Source organism: Diadema antillarum, unplaced genomic scaffold, assembly GCF_040938485.1.
Source record: "Diadema antillarum isolate AM-2024a unplaced genomic scaffold, OU_Dant_1.0 seq00002013_RagTag, whole genome shotgun sequence".
NCBI lineage: Eukaryota > Metazoa > Echinodermata > Echinoidea > Diadematoida > Diadematidae > Diadema > Diadema antillarum.
In genome coordinates, this window is record NW_027272668.1 from 18980 (window position 1) to 45573 (window position 26594).

General features: G+C 36.5%; 1 protein-coding gene across 1 annotated transcript in view; it reads right to left on the reverse strand.

Annotated features, from left to right (window-relative positions):
- LOC139713606 (N-fatty-acyl-amino acid synthase/hydrolase PM20D1-like) overlaps positions 1-26594 on the reverse strand; it is a 78478-nt gene that overhangs the window by 12890 nt on the left and 38994 nt on the right. The window contains exons 8-9 of the mRNA XM_071625312.1: positions 24763-24824; positions 18482-18563 (exon numbers count right to left, since the gene is read on the reverse strand). Coding sequence (XP_071481413.1) covers positions 18482-18563; positions 24763-24824 — 144 coding nt within the window. The remainder of the gene's footprint in view (positions 1-18481; positions 18564-24762; positions 24825-26594) is intronic.

Sequence of the window (26594 nt, forward strand, 5' to 3'; positions counted from 1 at the left end):
TTGCCACGTATACCATAGTGACATAATTTATGAAGTAATATTTTATGATCAATAGTATCGAAGGCCTTGGAGAGGTCCAGGAAGACACCCACTGTGTGATGAGCCCTATCTACTGCTTTGGCTACTTTTTCAATAAAGAAGAGAATTGCTTGAGAAGTGCTATGTCCTTTGCGGAAACCGAATTGTGAATCAGAAATGATATCATAAAAATCAAGAAATTTAAGGAGTCTAGAACAAACAACTTTTTCTAACAATTTTGAAAATGATGACAACAATGAAATTGGTCTATAATTACTAATATCTTCCTTGTTACCTTTCTTAAAGATTGGGATTACTTTGACAATTTTCATTCGTAATGGAACAACACCACTACTAGTACTTAATGACAAATTAAAAATATAAGTTAAAGGTTCAACAATATTCTCATTTATATTTTTCAAAATGACGTTATCAATACAATCAGGTCCCAAGCTTCTTTTACTTTCCAAACTCATAATAATATCCTTTACCTCATAGCTAATACTCGGATCAAAAAGAATGAATTTGAATTGGGTGATTTAAGAAATTCATAGAATTTCTTTTGACATGTAGGATTTTATTGGCAAGATCATGTCAAATCTGAGAAAAGTAAAGGTTAAATGCATCTGCAATCGACACAGGGTCTGTTATTTCCTTATCATCAGAAACAACTTTTGTTATACAAAACTTATCATTTTTTTATTTATAGCACTGTTTATTATTTTCCAAGTCTTACTCACATCATACTTCAAAAAAGATTTCTGATCAGTGTAATACTTCTTTTTTTCCTAACGCAATATTCTTGTCAGAGTATTTTTATACATAATATATTTACGGTGAGATTGTTCAGTGCATTTAATTTTATCTGCATAATACAAATTATTTTTCCAATTTATAGATCGTAAAAGAGATTTTGTTATCCATGGTGATCTAGGATACTTTTTGTAATCACGTTTAACTTCTACCTAAGGAACATATTTCTCTAAATGAGAATTCAAAATATTCATAAAGACATCAAATGATAGATCCGTATCATGAGTGCTATACACTTCACCCCAAGTTTCTTCATTCAGACTATTCTTCAAATTCTGTAAATTATCCGGTGTAACTTTTCTGAATACTTCTCTTGTGGGACTAATTGGTTTCGTGGTGACTGGGATGGATGTGAAAATTGGGAACTGGTCTGATATATCAGATAAAATAATATTCGATTTAGAAGTGGGCGTAACATTACAATATATATTATCAATAAGTGAAGCTGTATTATTTGTTACTCGGGTGGGTTTAGTAATAAGTGGTATAAAGGAAGCCTGAAGCATACTATCACGAAAATTCTGAAAAGCATTTGCTGTGTGACATTTAAAAATATCTACATTGAAATCGCCCATAATAAAGCATTCTTTATTAACAAAAATTGGGTTATGGATGAGATCTTGTAAAGCTTCTAAGAATAATGCACTGCTGGAGTTTGGAGGTCTATATATCAATGTAATCAAAATATTCCTAGACTTTGGGATATTTATTTCAACAACCAAAGATTCTAAAATTTCATTCATAGAGTTAAGTTCAGTGTGTACAAAATAATCAAAATGTTGTTTAATATAAAATGCAACCCCTCCTCCTACCTTATTAGTTCTATTATTTGTAATAAAATCATAACCAGAAAATGCAAAAGAATTAGGGGAATTTTTAGTAAGCCACATCTCAGTGAGCCCAATAACAGAAAATGAAATTGAATAGGATTTTCTAATAAAGATTGTAAATGTTCGAAGTTACTATTTAAACTTCTAACATTCAGGTGCATCAATGAAAAATCATCATTCGATATCTCTAAAGACTGAAACTGATTAATCGTTAGATAATCAGAACCTTGATATAATGTATTTTCTTCATTCACATTCAAATTATCAAAAATAGAATTAATGGTATCTGCTGCACGGCATTCATATCTAAATGAGTTATTTTTACTTTGTTGATCCTTTTGATTGATTCCAAAAACGTCAATCAAATCTTCATTCCCTAAAGAATGAAAAGCAAAATTATCTATCTGCGCCATTATTAACAACCAAAATTAAGTGTTAGATATGGAGCATAGGCTCCTAATTGGAAAATAACAAACTTTACATAAGCAGAGCGGGACCAAACCATGGACTGGAAATAGATTAACAGCTGAGTGTGAATACGAGAGATAGCATGACAAGTGACAACATAAACAACAAAACATAAACAACAAAACACAGACAAAACAACAAAAGCACACATATTGCTCAGAACATAACTAAACCCAGACGTCAAACAAGGCGGAGCTCCCGGCGTGCTTGAAACACATGAGTAAAAATACCACTCATGAATGATATAAGTCTTTAGCTCACGTATAAGATTAACCAACAACGCCATAGTATCAGCAAAAAACTGTGGTTAAACCAGTTAATTATCGACATCAATTTTGATTTCAATTTTAAGTATTATACGAGACAATGTTACATAAAAAAAAACTAAAAGAAAACGAGGCCAGGCGTAGCTCCCTCGTCTACCGAAACCGTAACACCAAAATTTCACATTGCATTTTAGGTGCCTAGAGTATACAAACAGATATGATCATTTACTAAAACTTGTAATGTGGTTACCAGCAACAGGCATATCCGAAATGGAATGCCGTGTGGAGAGAGTAATGGATAATACCAATAAAGAGGACTTTAAAAAAAGCTTAGCTATTACTGAATACATACAAAATGTATCAGAGCGTCATACTCGACGAACCCTGCCCACATTTTCAAATACACAGTCATTAAACCCACATAATAATTCATTTCGGGTTTCTTTGTTACACTGATACACAGAAAAAAAAATAAGATGGTTAATACACTTTTCCTCTTCCTCTTTCTGCTACCCCCTTTGACACATATCAAAGAGTATTAATTTAGACATAAGGGTGCATGACATTTCTATAATTATACAAAAGAGGGAAAAAAATTATACTGGTGGAATAAATACCAAAGAAAAATTTGTATTGACCTATCGGAAATATATAAATGATTCAACAACCATGGCAACGTCGATGTTAGTGATGCTGCAAATTACAGGTATGTGAAAGGATAAAAGGAAAAAAAATGGCTAGATATATCAAAAAGCATAATTATGTTGCCATGTAGTGTCATGGCCCGTGTAGCGGTCGTATAAAATTGCATACCATAATTATCAAAAGTAAAAATGCAGCAAAGTTGATTTGATATATCACATTAAAGACCAGCTGCTGAAATACATTTATTAACCAAGATTAGGTCACAGCGTCCACCGGCTTAGCAGTTTGACTTTGCATTCAAGTACATGAGAGAGGAACGAAGTGACAAAAAGAAAAAAAAGAAAAAAAATAGGGGATGACAATAGGTCCCATATCGTTCCTAAAAAACCTAGCATAGAATCGAGATCAAATTCCTACTCGTAGTTACTCTAGCGACAAATAATCAGCTGTCGGTAAGTTGCTTTGAGTCATACACTGCAGCCCTTCATCATGATAAGCTGATGACGCCGACAAGAATACAACAATAAAAAACAAGGAAAAGTAGAAATTACGCGGTGCGTAACATATGTCTCCGCCGGAAGTAGCATTTTGTAACAAAATGTGCAATATAGGTAAAAAATCAAGGTCAAAGGTCAAAGAAGTCAAAGGTCCAAATTCTGTGTAGAAGTTGTGAAGCCCTCACCTAGTGCCATCACATAAAGCAAATGGAATCGAAATTGGGTTAGAAATGGCGAAGGAGTAGCATTTTGTAGCCAATGTACAATATAGGTCAAAAATCAAGGTCAAAGGTCAAAGAAGACAAAGGTCAAAATTCTGTGCAGAAGTTTTGAAGCCCTCACCTAGTGCTATCACATAAAGCAAACGGAATCGAAATCGGGTTAGAAATGGCGAAGGAGTAGCATTCTGTAGCAAAATGCACAATATAGGTCGAAAATCAAGGTCAAAGGTCAAAGAGGTCAAAGGTCAAAATTCTGTGTAGAAGTTTTGAAGCCCTCAACTAGTGCCATCATATAAAGCAAACGGAATCGAAATCGGGTTAAAAATGGCGAAGGAGTAGCATTTCGTAGCAAAATGTACAATATGGGTCAAAAATCAAGGTCAAAGGTCAAAGAAGTCAAAGGTCAAAATTCTGTGTAGAAGTTTTGAAGCCCTCACATAGTGCCATCACATAAAGCAAACGGAATCGAAATCGGGTTAGAAATGGCGAAGGAGTAGCATTTTGTAGCAAAATGTACAATATAGGTCAAAAAATCAAGGTCAAAGGTCAAAGAAGTCAAAGGTCAAAATTCTGTGTAGAAGTTTTGAAGCCCTCACCTAGTGCCATCACATAAAGCAAACGGAATCGAAATCGGGTTAGAAATGGCGAAGGAGTAGCATTTTGTAGCAAAATGTACAATATAGGTCAAAGGTCAAGGTCAAAGGTCACGACTGAAATTCTGTGTAGAAGTTTCAAAGCTCCCATGTAGTGCTATCATATAAAGCAAACAGAATCAAAATTGGCTCATAAATGACAGAGAAGTAGCAAATTGAAGATTTTGATCACACACGGACGCACACACGGACACACGGACGGACGGACGGACGGACGGACACACGGACGGACACACGGACACACACACGTACGGAGCCCGTTTCATAGTCCCCTGCTCGAACTCATTCGGCGGGGACAAAAATAATAAGCCCAGGTTCATCATTCGACCTTGCTGCGGTTGACCCTCAGCCGCCAAGTTCATTCACAGAGAAGAAGCAAAAATCGGGTTACTCGTCTTGTTTGTGCACATAATTGGTATGGTTACCTGGTACAAGGCATAGACTTAGATACCACGTGTACTGTGTGACGGTAGAGAGGAACAAAAAGACCGAGGAATAAACACCTAAATCTGACGCAAGAAAACCTAAACGTGTATTAAAGTAAGCGCGTGACGCAATAAAAGAAAGTATGGATTGATGCCTTTAAAAAATAAAGAAATAAAAGAATAAAAAAATTGAATGAATAAACAGACAAACAAAAAACAAAATGCATGGCGTCACAATAGAAAATAGAAAAAGGAGAGGTCCAAGATGAGAAGCGTAAGAAAAGCAAAAAGCGCATCTAGAGAGAGACGTCATAAAAAGAAAATGACCCAAAGTAGTAAAGGAAAAAAAAGAGCAAGGAAAAAAAAGGGGGAGAAAATAAAGTTCCAAATAATTACAAAAGACGTGAGATGCGCTCACGCATACATACACAAACAATAATGATAATCACGAAAAAAAAAGTATATGAAAATAATAAAGTAATGCTTAAGTCCTGAGCATAGTGAAAAGTTCGTGGAATCAAAGTTTACTGATTAATTTTGAAAGATCAAAATGTAGCATTGATCCCATGAGGCTGGAAAGTTCCGAGGTTGAAGATGATTTTCTCCTCCATCATCTTTCTCTCTCGTCAAGGCAGGTTCGTAGTACACATACCTTGACATCGTTGCAAGTGTGGTTAGCGAGGTTAAAATGACGAGCAACGAGAATTAAGTCCAAGGGTGTTCAACTGAATAGACATCAAGTGCTCGGTGACCCTATCTGCCAGTCGTCTTTTCGTCTTGCCGTTATACACCATGCCACAGAGAGTACACGTCAATCCTATTATGACATTGCTTGTAACGCAAGTGTACTGCCCTCAAATGTGCCATGTACCTTTGAAACCCATCACATCATCAGAAGAGACAAGGGCACAGGTCTTGCATCTGGGTCGCATGCATGTAGTGGTGCCGGGAGAAGCGTCATCTCGGTTGGCTAGAAGTTTACAGCGGACCAGATGTTTTTTCAGGTTGCGATCTCTCCTGTACGCAGTAACAATAGGATCCACACCAAATACCTTCTCTGTAGATTCGTGGGAACCTAGGATGTTCAGGTTGGCACGAACAGCACGAGCGATGCGCTCTGTTGTCTTGTTGTACGTCATGACCAGAGGGGTACGGGAGTTGGAAGTGTTGGGACTCTTGGTGAGAGCTTGTTGTCAGGTAATCCTGCTAGCCTTAGCCTTTGCCTCTTCAACAATCTTAGCGGGGTAACCTCGGTCGGTGAAGAAGGCTATTACTATTATGACGTCTCTCTCTAGACGCGCTTGTTGCTTTTCTTACGCTTCTCATCTTGGACCTCTCCTTTTTCTATTTTCTTTAATTGTGATGCCATGCATTTTGTTTTGTCTATTTGTTTGTTTATTTAATTTTTAATTTTTTTAATTTTTCAATTTTTTTAAATTGGCATCAATCCATACTTTCTTTTATTGCCTCATGCGCTTACTTTAATACGTGCCTAGGTTTTCTTGCGTCATAATAGCATTCGCACTTTATTCTTTCTTTCTTTTGTGGCGTCACTCCCTAGCACTTATACTATGTGTCCAGCCAGCCTTTTGTTATTATTATTTGTATCTTGGAAACTTATGCGTCCTCGTAGTTTCTTGCATCTTGTTTATGTTCAGACTTACTGTGATAAAGGTCTTTGACCGAAACGTCAGTCCAATTTTTTGGCTCCTGTGGTGTTTATACGACTGTTTTGTACTCTTAATATAAATGTATATATATATATATATATATATATATATATATATATACATGTATATATATTGAAGTATATATTCATATATGCTTTTGTCTTCTTTACATATCATGCATGAAGCTCCAAAGAAATACATGTGCTATGCAAATTGTGTGAGCAGCCAGTTGATGAAGGGGTGGACACCATAAAAGGATTTTTTATTGCTGTCCAGCTAATTTCAAGTAAAAGCTTGAAACTACTAGGAGTTATGCATCAGTGACTGTGAAATCATTTGCAGCACATAAACCTGTTCATGTCTGTGAAAAACCTACAGTCATTCTATGAATATGGAACCATTGTACATGGTAAAAAAAAAGGGCAAGAGTCATAACTGTAGTTGCTACAATACAAAATTGAGCCAATTGATTTATTTTACATGCAAATCATGTTGTTATGGTGGTCACAGTAAAGGTTATGTACAAAACTGCATGCCCTAATTTGTGTGTGTGTGCCTGCATGTGTGTGAGTGTGCAACTAACTCATCCCCCTTCCCATCCCCCCCCCCCTTTCTCTGTCAAGGATGAGCCTGTGTATAATGTGTCTTCCATCTAGAGTATGCATAAGGTATACAGCTACAGCATATAAATAGACAACCTGAACCACTATAATATTGCTAAAAGTGCTGGGCTAGGCAGACTCTCCTGTTTCCCAAGACCAAAGTACAAGCAACTCACTTCCATTTTAAATGGCATTAACTTCCATAGGTCACATACTAGCATCACTTCACTTTTTTTTTTAAATCATGGCACTTAAGATTATGAAGTTTGTAATAACCCTGCAAATTTGTAAATGAACTGCTACCTTCCATTGAGGGAGTTTGCCTTGATAACAGGTTCTGATGTACAATATTCAATCAAAGAAGACAATCATCTGCCACCTGAGTATCATGATAAGTGAGATTATCAAAGTTTTGTTTTTCTTGTGTGTGCATGTGCGTGTGTGTGTGCTTGACATAAAGTAGCACTCTAACTAAATGGCATGGGAGGAAGAAGAAAATTTCATTATTCAATGATGCATCATTCAAAAGAAATAAAACAAGGAAAAGTAGAAATTACGCGGTGCGTAAAATATGTCCCCGCCGGAAGTAGCATTTAGTATCAAAATGTACTATATACATGTAGGTCAAAAGATCAAGGTCAAAGGTCAAAGAAGTCAAAGGTCAACATTCTGTGTAGAAGTTTTGAAGCCCTCACCTAGTGCCATCACATAAAGCAAACGGAATCGAAATCCGGTTAGAAATGGCGAAGGAGTAGCATTTTGTAGCCAATGTACAATATAGGTAAAAAATCAAGGTCAAAGGTCAAAGAAGTCAAAGGTCAAAATTCTGTGTAGAAGTTTTGAAGCCCTCACCTAGTGCCATCACATAAAGCAAACGGAATCGAAATCGGGTTAGAAATGGCGAAGGAGTAGCATTTTGTAGCAAAATGTACAATACAGGTCAAAAAATCAAGGTCAAAGGTCAAAGAAGTCAAAGGTCAAAATTCTGTGTAGAAGTGTTGAAGCCCTCACCTAGTGCCATCACATAAAGCAAATGGAATCGAAATCGGGTTAGAAATGGCGAAGGAGTAGCATTTTGTAACAAAATGTATAATACAGGTCAAAAAATCAAGGTCAAAGGTCAAAGAAGTCAAAGGTCAAAATTCTGTGTAGAAGTTTTGAAGCCCTCACCTAGTGCCATCACATAAAGCAAACGGAATTGAAATTGGGTTAGAAATGGCGAAGGAGTAGCATTTTGTAGCAAAATGTACAATACAGGTCAAAAATCAAGGTCAAAGGTCAAAGAAGTCAAAGGTCAAAATTCTGTGTAGAAGTTTTGAAGCCCTCACCTAGTGCCATCACATAAAGCAAACGGAATCGAAATCGGGTTAGAAATGGCGAAGGAGTAGCATTTTGTAGCAAAATGTACAATATAGGTCAAAGGTCAAGGTCAAAGGTCACGACTGAAATTCTGTGTAGAAGTTTCAAAGCTCCCATGTAGTGCTATCATATAAAGCAAACAGAATCAAAATTGGCTCATAAATGACAGAGAAGTAGCAAATTGAAGATTTTGATAACACACGGACGCACACACGGACGGACGGACGGACGGACGGACGGACGGACACACGGACGGACACACGGACACACACACGTATGGAGCCCGTTTCATAGTCCCCTGCTCGAACTCGTTCGGCGGGGACAAAAACCTCTTTCAGTTCTAAAAAGTGTTCAGCAGTGAATACATGTTGTGATAAAGTATATTTTATGGGTACAAAGCTTTACCAGCCATTTGATCCAGGCTTATATAATACTATAGGCCTACATAAAAAATGCATGCCAAAGTGTCATCTGAGAGTATAAGTGTGTATATTCTCAGATCTGAGACAATTATCAAAAATCAGTTTAGTCTCAAAAGCTACTAAGATCTGTGAAAGGTAGGCCTACTGATGATAAGATTTCAAGTGAAGATCAAGTTTGTCAATCTCACAATGGTTTCAGATCACTGTTTGTTGAGTGCAAAGGGCAATAAGACTAGTCAGTCCATGGCTTACACACATTTGCATCAAATAGTGACATTGCATGGCTACAACCACAAATACAACTTAGCTGAGGTGATGATGTCAGCAATTTATCAACCTTTCCACTGGTTTGTGCACAAAATTATCTGGGTTGGTGCAACACAACAAAAATCAGACACAAAGACAGGTTTTTCTACTTGAGTTCATGTTAGAAAATGAAGTACCAGTATGTGACCTTGCATCACAAAACCATGAAAAAGTTGCCAGACATGGAATTTTAGTTAAGGGCAGATTCTGAAAGAGCAGACTCTAAAGCTAAGCTCCCACTAAGCTGAGTTGCAGTTACAAGTAGGCCCTTGTGGCAAGCATGTTATGAGGGTCAACTTGCAAGAAACTCTTGAAAACTTAATAGCAAACTGTCAGTGTTCGGAGCTTGATTTTGTGAGTGTATGTGTCATTTGTACGAGTAAATTAGAATGGAATTTGAGTGATAGACCTAAGAATGAGTGTGATATGAGTTAGAGAGTAATGCGAGTAAAGTCAGCTTTGTTGGGAAGTGCTACAACTTACACAAGAGTATGACAGCTGTTTGAAATGAAATGTCATTATGGGAACTAGTATGCCTTTGCTATATCATGTGGTTCTCTCAATAGGTCTTGACAATGTGAGTGTACTGCAGTTTCACATAATTGGCAAAAAATTGAAATGAAGTGTTTCTCGCAAATTTGTTTAGTGTTCACTTTCCTTGATCTAGGTTTCATTTGGATTGATGGCTGAATTGTTTAAGAGAGCAAGTATTTTGCAAGTGAGCAAGTAAGTATGAGCATTTTCATTGACCTTCCTTGAGTTATTTTCAAAATGTGGGAAAAATTTAACAATTGAACATTTTCACCTGACCATTGACCCCATAGCCAAAGTCTTTCCTTACAGAATTATTGTACAGTAATGCATGTATATACCAAGTTTGATTAAGTTCAAGCATTTACTAATCTCAAAGCTATGGAGAAAAAGTATAATTTCAGCATAAAACAGTTAGAATTTTAGCATTTTAACCTAAACTTTAATCCCTGACCTATGACTTCATCACCCAAAAATTCCCCAAAAGAATCATTGCAAGGCAATATTATGCGTATGTACTAAGTTTCATGAAGATACTTTGAGCCATTTCTGAGATATGAAGCAAAAAAGTGAAATTTCCTGACGCTTGCATTTAAAAAAAAAAACAGAACGTAACTGGGGGGCTTCTGAAATAAGAAAGAGTAAGATGATTTTATGTGCTGAGTCAGGTGCATTGCTATGTCGACGTATAAATCGGATGATGTATGTTATTCTGAAACACACAAATCCCCTATACCTAGATGTTTGTTAATCCATATACGAAAAAGCATTCAATAATCAAAACTTTGTTAATCTGAAATGGAAATAAGGTTTTATTCCAAAGGTCTGTAAATCCAAAAATGGAAAAAACAAAAATGGTGTGCACACTGTACTAACCACCCTTCGGAATCACGAACCTGATATCATCGGATTGACAAACCTTCAGAATAATGAACCTCATTTCATTTTCGAATAACAAACCTTCAGAATAGCAAACCTTCGGAATAACAGACTGTAATTCATAGAACTAGTAGGTGAACTGAAGCCCCCTAGTTATGGCTGAGTAAAGAGGATGGAGTACATCAGCATTTGTCATCACAATAAAACTGCACTTGAAAGCAGATCCTTTTCCACAAAAAAAAGAAAGAAATCTAATCTGTATTCACAGGCACTATGAAAATATAATTCAGGATACCCTTGTATCATGAGCGAAGAAATATTTGAAGGTATTTTCTTTTGATGATAAGTAGTACAAGTGTACTCACAATTTTATGACTGGCAAGAACTTACGAAGTTCAGTTTATCCTCCACCTGGTAAAATTACTGAGTTGAGAACTTAAATTGGCAGACCCTGCCACTGTCTCTCATCTTAATGTGGTTTTGAGAACAAGGATTGGAATTTTTGATACTTTTCTAATGAACTGACCCTCAGTTGAATGACTATCTCAGGATATATGGAGTTTATCCTTGAGAGTACTTAAATGCAAGCTGATGCCGAAAACAATGAGGAAATATCAGGTGTAAGTTTCTTCAATTTGTCTCCCTCTACAAATTAAATTTGTTAAGATCGCAACTGCTGATCTGTACATTAACAAACACGTCGAAAAAAGGAACCAGTGGGACTTGAACCTGTCATCTACTGCCTTCCGGACAGCGACACTACCATCAGGCTGTCCCTGGTTGCTGACAGTGACACAATGAACATGGAACAAATACTCAAGCTCTGAAATTCTGACATTGTTATGTTCAGTAGTCCAAGGTGGACAAGACATATTAAATGAAAGAAAGATATTAGTCAGAGGGGTGAAGGTTCAGGTGTAAGTTTCTTCAACTTGTCTCCCTCTACAAATTAAATTTGTTAAGATCACAACTGCTGATCTGTAAATTAACAAACATGTCGGAAAAAGGAAAAAGGGGGACTCGAACCTGTCATCTACTGCTTTCCGAGCAGCAACACTACCACCAGGCTGTCCATGGTTGCCAGCAGTGACATGATGAACATGGAACAAATACCCAAGCTCCGAAATTCCGATGCTGTTATGTTAAGTAGTGCAAGGCAGACAAGGCATATCAAATGAAAAAAAGATATTACTCAGAGGGGTTAAGGTTCAGATGCAAGTTTCTTCAATTTGTCTCCCTCTACAAATTTTGAGGCTTGGGTATTTGTTCCATGTTCATTGTGTCATTGTCCACTCGCAGAAAATTATCCTGCATGCTGGAAAATCCCTACATAGTGGGACAGGGCCTTAAAGCGGGGTTCCCACTATCACGCTTGGCGCCACGATTGAAATCGTGGTCTTAATCATGCAGCAAGCGTGATGGTCTTATCAGATTGTATCAGATCTTAAGGCCAATCGTGGCAATCGCGTTAATCGTAGGAAAATTTTGGACGGTTCAAAAATTTTCTATGATTAACACGATCAGTTTTTGATTGTGATCATCGCATCAGATCGTCTAGGATCGTATCCAAACGCAGCAAATCTCTTCTAATCGTGCTTCTTAATCGTGTTGATAGGGATCGACTTTTTCACTTCACTTCCGCTTATTATTATTATTTTTTTTTTTGCCCATTTGCCCTTATTTTACTCATAAATTAATTTATTTTGTATTCTGATAGGTGGTAGACTGCATCTTTAGATTATTATTTCCAAAACGGTAAATTGTATGACAGTGTGGGGTTAATTGTCGTAATTTTTAAGGTACATTATCAAAATCATTTTTTTAATGATTTCATAAAATGAAAGTTGTATTACAGATTTTTAGATGTTTTCATACATTATGTTAATGATGTTTTCATTAATGAGTTGTTATTACCATTATACAGACACACAAAACAGGATATGGGATAACTTTTGTAACGAAAACAAAAAATGAGCAAAAATAAAATGGCAATTGTATGTCTGCACATATTGACTAACATCAGTACAAAGATGAGAACAATTTAATGAATCGTGCTTGAATGGGTACATATCAAAGGCAAATGGTTAATTTTTAAAAGTATATTACAAAGTATTTTTTTTGGGGGGGGTGCAGTATCCTGCTGTTTGTGTATTGTACATAGTAATTAAGAGTTGTTGTTTCATCAGCCATCGTTTCACCCCTTTACATCTATTTTGACACTTTTCAATGTCTTTTTTTGTATGTTTGGTAGAGCATAATTTTAGAGGAAAATGGTTATTTTCAACTCTCATTATTACTGCAAATGTAAAAGTGACCATTGTCGTGGATGTGAGATCACCCGTATGATTATGACAATGAAGATCACTCTTATTATTTTTCAAAGTTAGTTATTCAATAAGTGTAGCAATATACCCCTGCGAAATAATTTGGCGTAAAACCTCCTTTTTTGTTAAAAAGTTACATCATTGAGATTAGGGAGTCACTTATCTGTTATGTGTGTGTATCAGTTATGTTAAACATTGTTAAGTAAAACACTAAATCAAGCCGAATAAACCAAACTTTTAATAACCCATGAGATAACGACATTTTGAAATAAAAAGGCATATGATACATATACTTTGCGAATATGAAATCGAACACATAGGCAATACTATCCATTTGGCCAACTTTCTTATATCGAGCATATATATCACATAATACTATGTTACATAACATTCAAAATGATCCCATCCTCTTTCTTAGCTTCCATTTCATCATATAATTATTTTCTTCATGTATTGGAGAGAAAGGTCATTTTGTCTTGCTGGTTTGTTTTTTTTTCTGGGGAAGAGGGGTAATCATCTGATCTTATGTATTTGGGTTCGTTATTTCATTCTTTTTTGTGAGGGGGGAGGGTGAGCATGTCGATTTAATAATCTATTAATTTCTTTACGTTTAATATTAGACGAGGGAATATCTGAGGTTATGGCTGGCCTGGGTGCTGCTTTCTCTCTGATAACATAATCATCATTAGCAATACTGCAAAGGTTACGTTGTCATCATCGTCAACCTGTCAAGCCTTGCCATCATCAATTGTTGTGGATAAAATTAATAGGCCTAATCACTCTGCATGATTTAAGGGAAACAATGAAATCCATCGTCAGCCGGACTATAATATTCCCATTCGGGTTCAATCGCGCCTTAAATGGGGGTCGCTTCTGATCCCGATCGTAAAAGATATCGTATCTTATCTCAGCAGCCCGTATTGGTTCGCGGTATTCGTATTGGAACGTACCAGTACATTGCTGCACGTACCAGATCGGGGATCCTGATCGTAATGGTCATGTTAGATCGGTACCAATCGTGAACTCAATCAGGACAATCCTGTCGGATAGTATTGAACGGCAGACCAGATCGTGACAGATCGTATCGCTTGAAATAGACCAGTCGTGATGACCATATCGCATCTAAGCGTACCAACACGTATTGACTCGCATAACCTTGTATCCAAACGTGACATTTCAAACGAGTTCAACAAATTTTCCACGATCAGTTACGAATGTCCAATCGTGGCGTTCGCAATGGATCGCACGATAGTGGGAACCCCGCTTAAGCAATATAAAAACAGGCATATACATGCACATGTATATGACGTCAGATGGTCTGTGAAGTGGGTCTATCAGGGTTGGGAGAAATGGAGTGGGAACAAGTGAATACAACCACTGTACATGCACCTGGCTGCTTTACAAAAATTCTTAACATGACTGATCTATGAAGTTCTGTATAAGTGGTTGAAAGTACTTATTGGTTCCAGTATCATTAAAATTTGGTATTACATGGTTGAAATACATACATAGCATACTGTACCACACTAGACCGAAAAATACAATTTGTGATGAAAATACTGGATGTCTAGCTGAAAATTACACTTGTCAAGCACTCTTGTGTATACCAAGCTTGTTTTCTTTCAGGAAGGCTTGTGCTAAACTTCTTTTTACTCACTATACTGAATTGAAAATAAAAATGAAATGAAATACTACTCCTAAGCTTCCACAAAACTCATAAACACTTCAGAGTCTGTTTAACTTGCATTGTACTTGCAAAGCTTGCACTCTACTCTTTGACACTCGCAATGTACTCAAGTTAACTCCAGAAGTGCAAGTATAAGCGAGTTTAACCCGTTCCTTACGGGAACCTGGTATGCCAGGTTCCCGTGGGAGCAACTGATATACAGGAACCTGGCATACCAGGTTCCCAAGATGAAGATAAGAGTGCCTACTATTGTGGCCTAAATTCATGTGTCTTTGGGTTGTAATGCCCAGAAAGATGGGTTTGATAAAAGATAAGAGTTTTTTCTATCACCACATGTTCTCTTTCTGTTGGAAAAATGTGTATATCACAGCATTATCACCGTTTTTCTGATTTAGTTTCCGCCTGCTTTGCTATAAAACTCGTATGAACATGTACACAAGCGATCGAAGTTGAGCTCGATTAGATCTGTGTTCGCTGACCCCAGTCATCCCATTCAAGTGCCCGGTTTTGTGTAGAACAAAAGGGTATGTGAGCCCATCAGCACACGCTCTATTCATACCATGCACCAGATCGATATTTTCATTGTTCCATGGCACATGTAGTTGACCGTGGAAAGGGGATATTTGTACCGCTTGACTGCTTTCGTTCAGGTGGATTACCAACCTGTCCGTTCTCTGTCGACGGGCAAAAAGAATCTCGTTTGGGGGCATTTAAGACACTCTTAGAATTGCAGAAAGAACGGGTTAACTTGAGTAGTGTGAGCTTACTACGAATTATGATGAGTTGTTCCATAAAGGCAAAATTTTTAGCATGTTTAAAAATTTTAGAACCTCTCCAGATTGGAACATGAGTGCAGGGAAGTTATGCCCTGCTGTCACCATGAATAGTGGGAGTTGTCCTGATTCACACCAATTCTTCACAAATCATTCCTAGTGGTAATATCCAACTTGCGATCACTCTCTACAACTTAATACCCTAACAAAATGACAATGTTTATTATGTTCGCACAAGAATTCCATGTTTTGTAAGCTGAAATACAAAAATTTTCGGCTCGCTCGCTGCGCTCGCCAAAATTTATATACAAGAAAAGAAGATCAGAACAAAACGTGATGATGACACGGACAAAATGACAATGTCTATTGTGTTCACACATGTCATTTTATATTTAGCAGGCAAAATGTTAAACAGAGCAGCGAGTGCAATTTCTTTCGTTCTGAAGCGGGGGGGGGCAAAAAAACCAAATCAAACAAGAAAAGAACAAAACGTAATGATGACGCAGAAATATACAAATTTTGGCTCACTCGCTCGTACTCATTTTTTCAAGTCCCCAGTTTGTTGGTATAAATCGTTATCTATAGGGCCGTCACTATATCTTGATTTGAAGAATTGACAAGAATTCCATGTTTTGTAAGGTGAAATACAGAATTTTTTGGCTCGCTCGCTGTGCTCGCTCGCCAAAATTTATCCAAAAAAAAGTTAAGAACAAAACGTGATGACGCGGAAATATACAAATTTCGGCTCACTGGTGCGTACTAATCTAGAGTATTTTTTAAGTCCTCAGTTTGTTGGTATAAACCATTATCTATAAGGCCGTCACTATATCTTGATTAGAATAGTAAGATTGAATAACCAAAAAATGACAAGAATTCTGTACTTTGTACACTGAAATACAAAAATTTTCGGCTCACTCGCCAAAATTCATATAAAAGAAAAAGAAGATAAGAACAAAACGTGATGATGACACAGACAAAATGACAATGTCTATTGTGTTCACACATATCATTTTATATTTAGCAGGCAAAATGTTACACAGAGCAGCGGCTGCGATTTCTTTCATTCTGAAGCGATCGCCGAATGGATCAAAAGAGGACGCCAACGGTTTCGAACGTACGGGGGAGGGGGGCGCAAAAAAACCCAAATCAAACAAGATAAGAACAAAACGTAATGATGACGCGGATATATACAAATTTCGGCTCACTTGCTCGTTCTAATTAAGAGTATTTTTTCAAGTCCTCAGTTTGTTGGCATAAATTGTTATCTATAAGGCCATCACTATATCTTGATTAGAACTGTAAGATTTAATAACCAAAATGACAAGAATTCCATATTTTGTAAGCTGAAATACAAAAATTTTCGGCTCGCTCGCCAAAATTTATCAAAATTTATTATATTTAAATCACCCTGTGCTCAAAAGATTCCTTTTAAGTGCTCGAAAAAACATATCATGTGGACTTTTTTAAAGACTCTACCGAGATGGAATTGGGGTGGAACAATTTTTCAGAAATTAGGGGCGCAATTTTCGCGCTTGCCCCGGGCGCCGTTTTCCCTAGATATGCCACTGTCCGCAGGACAGTACCACAGGACGTCTATAACTCAGGTAAGTGGGAGCATAGCATTAGCTTCAATATGATGTATAACTCAATACAAATAAGACTCTTCTAACCTACATGTATCTAAACAATGGAAAGACATAAGTACACACTCTGGAAAAGTGTTCACTGGAAAAGAGGTTTTGAAGTTTAGGGTCTATTCACGTGCTTAATCTCACCAAGTTGTACTATGTGCAATGAATGGGACAAAGGCAGGATGGAAAACTCCATATAGCAACCATAATGTGAGGACTATCGAATTCAGCTGAAATTTTGCACTCTATCAGCAATATATTCCCTTCATGGCTAGCAAAGAGTGTGTAAAGGGGCTTCTAAGACTTACTATACACTATTCTATAACTGTTCTAGGAAAACTGTAAAAAGCATGAGGTGACAATTTCCCATTCATAATGATCACAAATTTTAGAATTATGCACAAAAAAGTTGCTCTTTCAGAAAAAACATAAAAAACTACAGATTGATTAGACTGACCCATTTCATCCATTGTAAAAGCAGAAATTTTTGCTGTGTTGAAATTTTGACACATTTTGCGCAAACCTGAAGATAGCATGAAAGTAGCACACAAATATTTTTTGCATGCCATATGTTCCAATAATTGATGTCCTGATCGCACAGAATTAAAAACACATGAAATTAATTCATCTTACCCGGCCAAGTGCAAAAAATTACTCACATGAAAATATCAACTTTTACAGTATATGGAGTTTTCACATGTAAAATTTGGCATTCAAATGTTTGCATCATGTAATGAGGAATTGTGTGTTCATCACTGAGAGAACGGTGAAGCCATATCACCACCTCATCTTGTTCAGGTCAAGGTTCTCACTCCCATGCTATACAAATTAAGCACTTTATAATGAAACGCAATTACAGGATGTCTCCTTCTTTAAAGCAAAACATCTGGAATTCTTTCCCTCATTGCCATTCAATGTCCGATTGTCATCGCTCTTCTGCAACTGCTTACCCTTACACAGTCACCTGAAGTCAACTGAAGTCCAACACAAATCTCTGTCAGTCTTGCTACAAGTACATACCAATAATATCTACAGGCTTGAAAAATCACTTCTACAAACACATAATTCATTTTAGCTCCCAAGCATGGACAGTAATTCAACAATTTCATATTCAATTGGTATGTTGTAAGAACTTTTTCTATTTGAGTGTGTGTGTGTGGGGGGGGGGGGGGGGTGTGCATGTGTGCCTGTCTATTTCAGTGCACACATTAGTTGCAATGAATCTCATTTATGGCTCACTATTAGCAATTTAGGGCTTCTTTTCATCTTTTGATGGTAACAAGCACAATAGATGTGATTTAGAAATAAAGAAATGAAGAGTAGAACATGAATGTTAAAAGCTTTCTTTCACAAATATAAATGAGTACCTTGGTTAAAAGAAAAAATAACAGAGCATTAATCCATGCTTAAACTGATCAGGTTCACTTACTAGCAACTTTCAGGGAAAATACAGAAACTCACCTTAAATCCACCATTGATCATGGTAACAGCAGTAGTTGTTCTTGCAAAGGCATTCGTACTGGGGCCCAGTTTGGTCAATACCCTGCAAGATATAATTATCAATTTTGTATTACTTGATCACCATCAGAGTTTTGCTCCTACACATAGCTCTCTCTTCATTACGAATATATCTTGTAATCACAGTACAATGTATGTATATCATAAGCTACATTGAAGTCTTTTGCAGCAATTGGCCTATGCTCCTGCATGTCTAAAAAAAAAACAAGGAAAAGTAGAAATTACGCGGTGCATAATATATGTCCCCGCCGGAAGTAGCATTTAGTAGCAAAATGTACAATATAGGTAAAAAATCAAGGTCAAAGGTCAAAGAAGTCAAAGGTCAAAATTCTGTGTAGAAGTTTTGAAGCCCTCACCTAGTGCCATCACATAAAGCAAACGGAAGTGAAATTGGGTTAGAAATGGCGGAGGAGTAGCATTTTGTAGCAAAATGTACAATATAGGTCAAAAATCAAGGTCAAAGGTCAAAGAAGTCAAAGGTCAAAATTCTGTGTAGAAGTTTTGAAGCCCTCACCTAGTGCCATCACATAAAGCAAACGGAAGTGAAATTGGGTTAGAAATGGCGGAGGAGTAGCATTTTGTAGCAAAATGTACAGTACAGGACAAAAATCAATGTCAAAGGTCAAAGAAGTCAAAGGTCAAAATTCTGTGTAGAAGTTTTGAAGCCCTCACCTAGTGCCATCACATAAAGCAAACGGAAGTGAAATTGGGTTAGAAATGGCGGAGGAGTAGCATTTTGTAGCAAAATGTACAATATAGGTCAAAAATCAAGGTCAAAGGTCAAAGAAGTCAAAGGTCAAAATTCTGTGTAGAAGTTTTGAAGCCCTCACCTAGTGCCATCACATAAAGCAAACGGAATCGAAATCGGGTTAGAAATGGCGAAGGAGTAGCATTTTGTAGCAAAATGTACAGTACAGGACAAAAATCAATGTCAAAGGTCAAAGAAGTCAAAGGTCAAAATTCTGTGTAGAAGTTTTGAAGCCCTCACCTAGTGCCATCACATAAAGCAAACGGAATCGAAATCGGGTTAGAAATGGCGAAGGAGTAGCATTTTGTAGCAAAATGTACAATATAAGTAAAAAATCAAGGTCAAAGGTCAAAGAAGTCAAAGGTCAAAATCCTGTGTAGAAGTTTTGAAGCCCTCACCTAGTGCCATCACATTAAGCAAATGGAATCGAAATCGGGTTAGAAATGGCGAAGGAGTAGCATTTTTGTAGCCAATGTACAATATAGGTCAAAAATCAAGGTCAAAGGTCAAAGAAGTCAAAGGTCAAAATCCTGTGTAGAAGTTTTGAAGCCCTCACTTAGTGCCATCACATAAAGCAAACGGAATCGAAATCGGGTTAGAAATGGCGAAGGAGTAGCATTTTGAAGCAAAATGTACAATATAGGTCAAAGGTCAAGGTCAAAGGTCACAACTGAAATTCTGTGTAGAAGTTTCAAAGCTTCCATGTAGTGCTATCATATAAAGCAAACAGAATCAAAATTGGCTCATAAATGACAGAGAAGTAGCAAATTGAACATTTTGATCACACACGGATGCACACACAGACAGACGGACAGACGGACGGACACACAGACACACACACGTACGGAGCCCGTTTCATAGTCCCCTGCTCGAACTCGTTTGGCGGGGACAAAAAAATCACAAATAGGAGTAACTAAACAAACATGTATAGCTAAAAATTACAACATACCTTCATCAGCTATCCTTAGCAGCACAGTAATCTCACAACCAAGAAGGTATAAAAAGCTTATGAAATGCAGGGGGCACATGTGTCCCATTTCTTATGCCATCAATTTTTCATCTGCAATACGTATATGTTCCCGCATACCACTACCAAAACGCATACTTCTGACCTCTGTCTTATACCCAAAACAAAACTGACCACTCATGCACTCCTTTCCCATCATATTATTACCCCCGCGAAGGGAGGAGGTTATGTTTTCTTCGGCATTTGTATGTTCGTTTGCTTGTTTGTATGTCCACATGCAAAATAACTCAAAAAGTTGTAACGGATTTGGATTATTTAGAATTACAGGAAAGGTTGAGAATGACGAAAGTACTGTAAAACGAGGAATTTTTGCGTGCACTTTAATTTCGTGAATTTCGCGAGCGCCAAGATTTGCGAAAGTTCTTGTTTACACTATATGCATTGAACGCCAGTGGCACTTCGCAAAAATTTCATGCCAAAAAAAAGGCTGTCAGCTCCAATTTGCGAAAATTTCATGCCGCGAATATATCATGTTTTACAGTAACAGATGAATTTTGGTAGTGATCGGCAATTTTTGTGGATCTATGATGGATTTTTGATATTTGGCAGGTAGGGTAAAAAAACTTGGGAGTTCAAGCAGATAGCTGCACATTTTTGAGGTTTTCATATGTGCACGAAAGTGTGTGCTCTGGAAGTTGATGATGTAACAGAAGGCTTCTATTTGGGAAATCGGGTGACTTTCAGCACGCATATGGATGGATGGAAATCACTGATCTCTATGGAAGAAGATCAGTGGTGGAAATGAGCTGCCGCTGGCAGAGGTCTGCACTCTCACTCTCAGAGTGCTTCTCTAGTTTCATCTTTTGTCCATTCCTTTTTAGTCCAAGTGCAACTCACTGCAAAGGAGGCACAAAATCCAATTAATCTGACTGAGTTCATATGTGATCACACCCTTGTTCTCTCCAGGGGACAAAGCACCAGAGAGATAACAATGCTGCATATCCCAAATCTGCAGTGCATATACATTCCCTGCAGACTTATTTGCAATCCTATTTGGGGTTTAGAGGTGGCAAACACAAATTGCAATGTCTGATTACAGAAAAAAAAAGCAAAACATCATCAGAACCCCCCACTTTCTTTTGACATTGACTTTGTATATTGAATTGTAGGAAAATTTGGTCTGAGAAGACTGGTGTATTTCAGTATCATACATATGGCATATCATCACTAGTGTATGTAACATATGATGCTGTATTTGGTGTGTGTATATATATATTTATTCACACATACGGTGTGTGTGAGTGTGTATGTGCATATATCATTTTTTTTTTTGGGGGGGGGGGGGGATGGTACTGATCTGAGTTACCCAAAAATGGGTGAAAGTAATTTTCAGTGTTATATGCAAGAAATTTGCTTGTTTTACTGAATTCAAACACAGTAAATAAATGTTAATACATCAAATGAATCCTGTAATTTAAGGACAAACTTATCAATTATGACCTCTTTCTGAATCACTGTCTGACGTGATAATGAAATCTTTGAAAAAAAAATATTCAAAAGTAACATTATTATTCTTATTGTTATTATTATTATCATTATTATTATCATTATTATTACTATCATTATTATTATTACTAATATTATTATTATTACAGTGAAGAAGACAATACATAAAATATTAGAAGATGATGTTGCAAAATGTTGGAAGGAAAAGATAGAGCCATTCCTTTGCCAAGGAAAATCTTCAGAGTTATTACTGCTTGACGAAGAAAACCTCACATGGAGATCCATAATATTTAATCTCCCTGGAAATATTCTAAAGTTTGCATGTTTGTATGAATATATTTTGGGGGTTTATAAACTTGATAAAACTGTTTTAATGATTGCTAGCGTTACATATTATTGTTGATATCGCCATATTAATTTCACAGATGTTACCTGTAGTATAGTATGTTCTTAAAATTGTGTTTCCAAGTTTTGATGTATACCTGCAATTATCTAAATGGATAATTGACCTGGTTATGTATGTTAAACATTGTCTCGAATAAAGAAATAATTCAATCTATTATTATCATTGTTATAATAATAATGATAATAATAATAATAATAATAATAATAACAATAATTTATATCATCATCATCATCATTATTATCATTACCATTAATATCATCATCATCACTGTGTGATTACCATTGTGATTATGACAGACACACTGATCATAACAGGGATGAATTGGCATTGGGATCACGATTGCCATTGCTTAATATTTGGCCACCACGATAACAGTATGTATTAACTGTATGTCTTCAGAATACGAGATAGCGCTTCACAATGCTGCAACTCGGGGTATGATACCGTACTCGGGGTATGATCGTACTCGGGGTATGATCGTACTCGGGGTATGATACCGTAAAGACTCAAATGCAAGTGTATTTAGGCTGTGAAATATTTAGGGTGAGTTTCTACACGTTTGTGGTAAGAAATTGCACTGGCATCCTAGTTCAATAGCAGTGTGCAAGGCTTGAAACCAAACCAGGCTCATGATACAAACACTCATGAGTGCAAGTTTGTGCTGAGACTTGTCCATTCACGACGTTCATTCCAGCTGATGTTCTTAACACTGCACCGTCCAAGCCCATAGTAGCACATAGTGGCTGCGGTGGTTTGTAGGATTCTTGGCTAGCAGTACGACAGTGAATACCCATTATCAGAGATTCTAATGAAATGCATGCATTGCATCATGAATTTCAGATGTTTTTAAGCCACCTATACGTAGTAAGTATCAAAAAGCTGATGTGGCAACTCAAAAAGATGCAAAATGGAAACCCAAATTTTCTATATTTTCATCGGCATTTTGAAAAACAGTAAATAGTACAAAAATTGATGGGGCACCAATATCGGATGTAAGCGAGGACAAGAAACTACTTTCTTTTTTCTACTTGGCCGTATAAGTTTACATTTTTTTTTCGTTGTCTGAGTGTGTACAATAAAGAGCTAGTTAGTGTGCCTCAACACAGACCTTAAACTTCAAAGCTTTTTTTTCATTCAAAGTGATCCTGCTTCATGCATGTTTTATTTTCTTATGAGTTATTTATAATTTATCGACTGTCATATGAAATGGAAGTCTCATTGTGAGTGAAATACTGTTAAAGATCATCGCAGTTATGAGTAAATCAAACTTGTGTTTGCCGACATGTATTCTTTTAACCATAAACAATTCACTAATTCTTCCTTATTTGTTATATAATATTATTGTTTGGGGTGCTTGTAGTAAATATGTGTATTTATTGCATCATATTTTTCTATTACAGAAAAGAGCAGTACATGTACAGTGCACTCCCTTTAAAAGGAACACGGTTACAACGAAATTGCGATTACAACGAAGGAAAATTTCAGGCCGCAACTTTATCCACTCTATGTATTTTTATTGTTTACTTGTTCGTTTATAACGAAATTTCGATACTACCAAAGAAAACTGCCGGTCCCAAAGACTTCGTTATAACAGGAGTCCACAGTATTGCCAGTATCTTTCCTTTATGATTATCAAGTGATCTGTTTCATGTATTTGCATATACTAATATGTTACCAGAATTACTTGATAATTTGTTTGTGCAAAATAAGTCAGTTCATAATTAAAATACAAGATGTGCAAATGATTTGCGTGTGCAATAGAGAAGATCTTCCTTTACAAATCCTAATATCATAAGCAGAGCACCTGAATTATGGAATATATCACCCAAGAATATTAGGAATGCAGTGCTGTTAAAAGTAAAAAGTTTATGTCTGATACAGTTTTCAAAATTAGGCTGATTTATTGTGTGTGTGTAATGTAAATGTCTCTGTGGTCTTTGATGTGCATGTCTTTGTTTGTCGTGCTCTTTTAAAACCTATACTTTATGATTGTCATTGGATCTTCAAGTTATAAGATATATTATTACTATCTGAAGATCCATCCATTTTCCATTCTTATTGTTAACTTTTTTTTTCAATCATTCATGTAATTTGTATCTTCATTTGTATGTAAATGTTGTATATCATGTATATTGTACATGTTACCTCTTTTATCGTGGAAGGGGAAAATAAATTTGATGCGATTCACTTTTAAAACTGATAATCTCATCTCTTGAAAGTTAACCTAAACTTACATACATAAAATATCTTATCGAGCAACTCTTTTACTGCTGTTCTTCATGCAAGGTTTCGATCAAAGACATGTCTGACACTATTAATAGGCAGGGTTCAACATTAGCAGCGCCATTAAAAGAAAAATTTGATGTCGAGCCTTGTGATAGGTACTACTCATACGCGAGCATATCTGTGTTCTGCTGAACAAGTTCTTCTGAAGAAGTTCAGCTTCACAGACTTCAATGAAACAGAGTGATCTTCAGATTGCCATGCACTGCCTCAACACATAAACAAACTGAGTTGTCTGCCGATTCATATGCTAAAGTCATGTGAGCTGTGAAGTGTAACAGTGAGCTGTGAAGTGTAACAGACAGTATACATACCAACCCAACAAGGGTCTGAAGAACCAAAGGTTGGTGACTATTACACGCAGAGGAAACTGAACCTGGATACACAGAAACAAATGCATGGATATAGAGCTTATTACAAACCTAAAATCTAAATAGTCTTTTCTAAATGAAACCCTATTTGATTCAGACACTCACCATAAACTGATTTAATATACAGACTTTGATTCAAAAAATGCTTTCGACAAGGAAACTTGCTAATAATGTCATGTGTTTCCAAACTCTCAAATTGTAATAAATCACACTATAAGAAAAGCTGTTCTAAATTATCTGAACCTTCTATAGATTTAGAAATTGTCATGCAGTTGGTTAAACCTTTTTCATTTGTTTTTGGTTTTAATCGAAAACTGAAAGTCATGACTATTGCATTTTTACATCACAGACTGTCAATACATACCTTAGTACTAATATTATAAGTTCATTTGGTCAGAACAAAGTACAAAAGATATATCCAGAATCTTATTTTCACCCTTGGTATCACAAAGCATGTAAACAATCCTCATCATCATATGCTTAACATGTACAGTGATGTAATTTCTCCTCAGACAACATTTAGTACATTATGTATGTGTGCGTGGGAACATGCTTGTTTACTGGCATACAACATAAGATGTTAAGATAATTACAGTAAGATGAAAGTCTTCATATTAGGCTAGTTTTCTCTATTGATAGGCCCAATAATGAGCTGCATTATCAAATAAAGATATATATATATATATATATATAAATACAGTAGACCTCGCCTAAGTTGACATCGCATAAGTCGACAACTTGCTTAAGTCGACACAATAAAAAAGTCCCGATTTTTGCCCTTGTTATTCCTTGAAAATATCCTCGTCTTAGTCGACATTTATAAGTCGACAACTCGCGTAGTCGACGTAATTTTTTGCTCAAAATCTTGTCGCCATTCTCTGAAAAAGAATCGTTTTCCCACTCCGATTCACTGCATTTCTACTTGGTAATTTGCTAGTGTACGGCGTGGTAGCGTTCGCGCCATGCATCCATTGTCTTGTATGCCAGAACATAGAAAGGGCATACACTCATTTACACTGGAGTATTACATGTAGTACCCAAGACAGTTCACTTTACCCCTTTTCTCCCTCTCGTTTTTCTCAAAACGCACAAATTTTGTACACTTATGTCCCAGTAGGTATTCATTATCCGAACATGAAATAGGCGTTTTTGTAAATCCGAATATTCCAACGTTAATTAGTTCTCAAGCGGTATGAAAACCTGGGCCCTTTCTAGAAAATTTATTACAATGCAACTAATAATGCAACTCAAAAAAATCAAATGCAGGTGTATAAAATCACACGCAACTATTGCATTTAAACACAAGTGCGTTGCTGAAAAGACTTGCGTTTGATAATCATATGAAACTAGAAAATGATTGTACGAACCTGAAACTCAACTGCGTTTAAATGCAACTCTAAAAACCAAATGCAAGTCCGTCAAACCACAAGCAACGCTGTATTTAAACGTAAGAGAGTTGCAGAAAAGCCTTGCGGTTTTTGTACGAAAGTAGAAACTGCGTTTAATGCATAAGAATTTACGAAAGTGCGTTATTGTTGAAAAGGCTTGTATTATTGTTTATTTCGTAACGGAACTTTCGCCGTGACCGAACTTAGTCTGCACTTGCAGGGGAAAGACATCGCAACATTTACAGGTTTCAAACTACCGAAACGCATGCTTCTTCACGGAATGTCAATGAAAAAATGACAACGAATTATTGTCAAATTTAGCTATGCCGAAGGTTTAAATCTCAGTCTAAAGTTAAATTAGTTCGACAATGGAAAGATGTTTGTTTT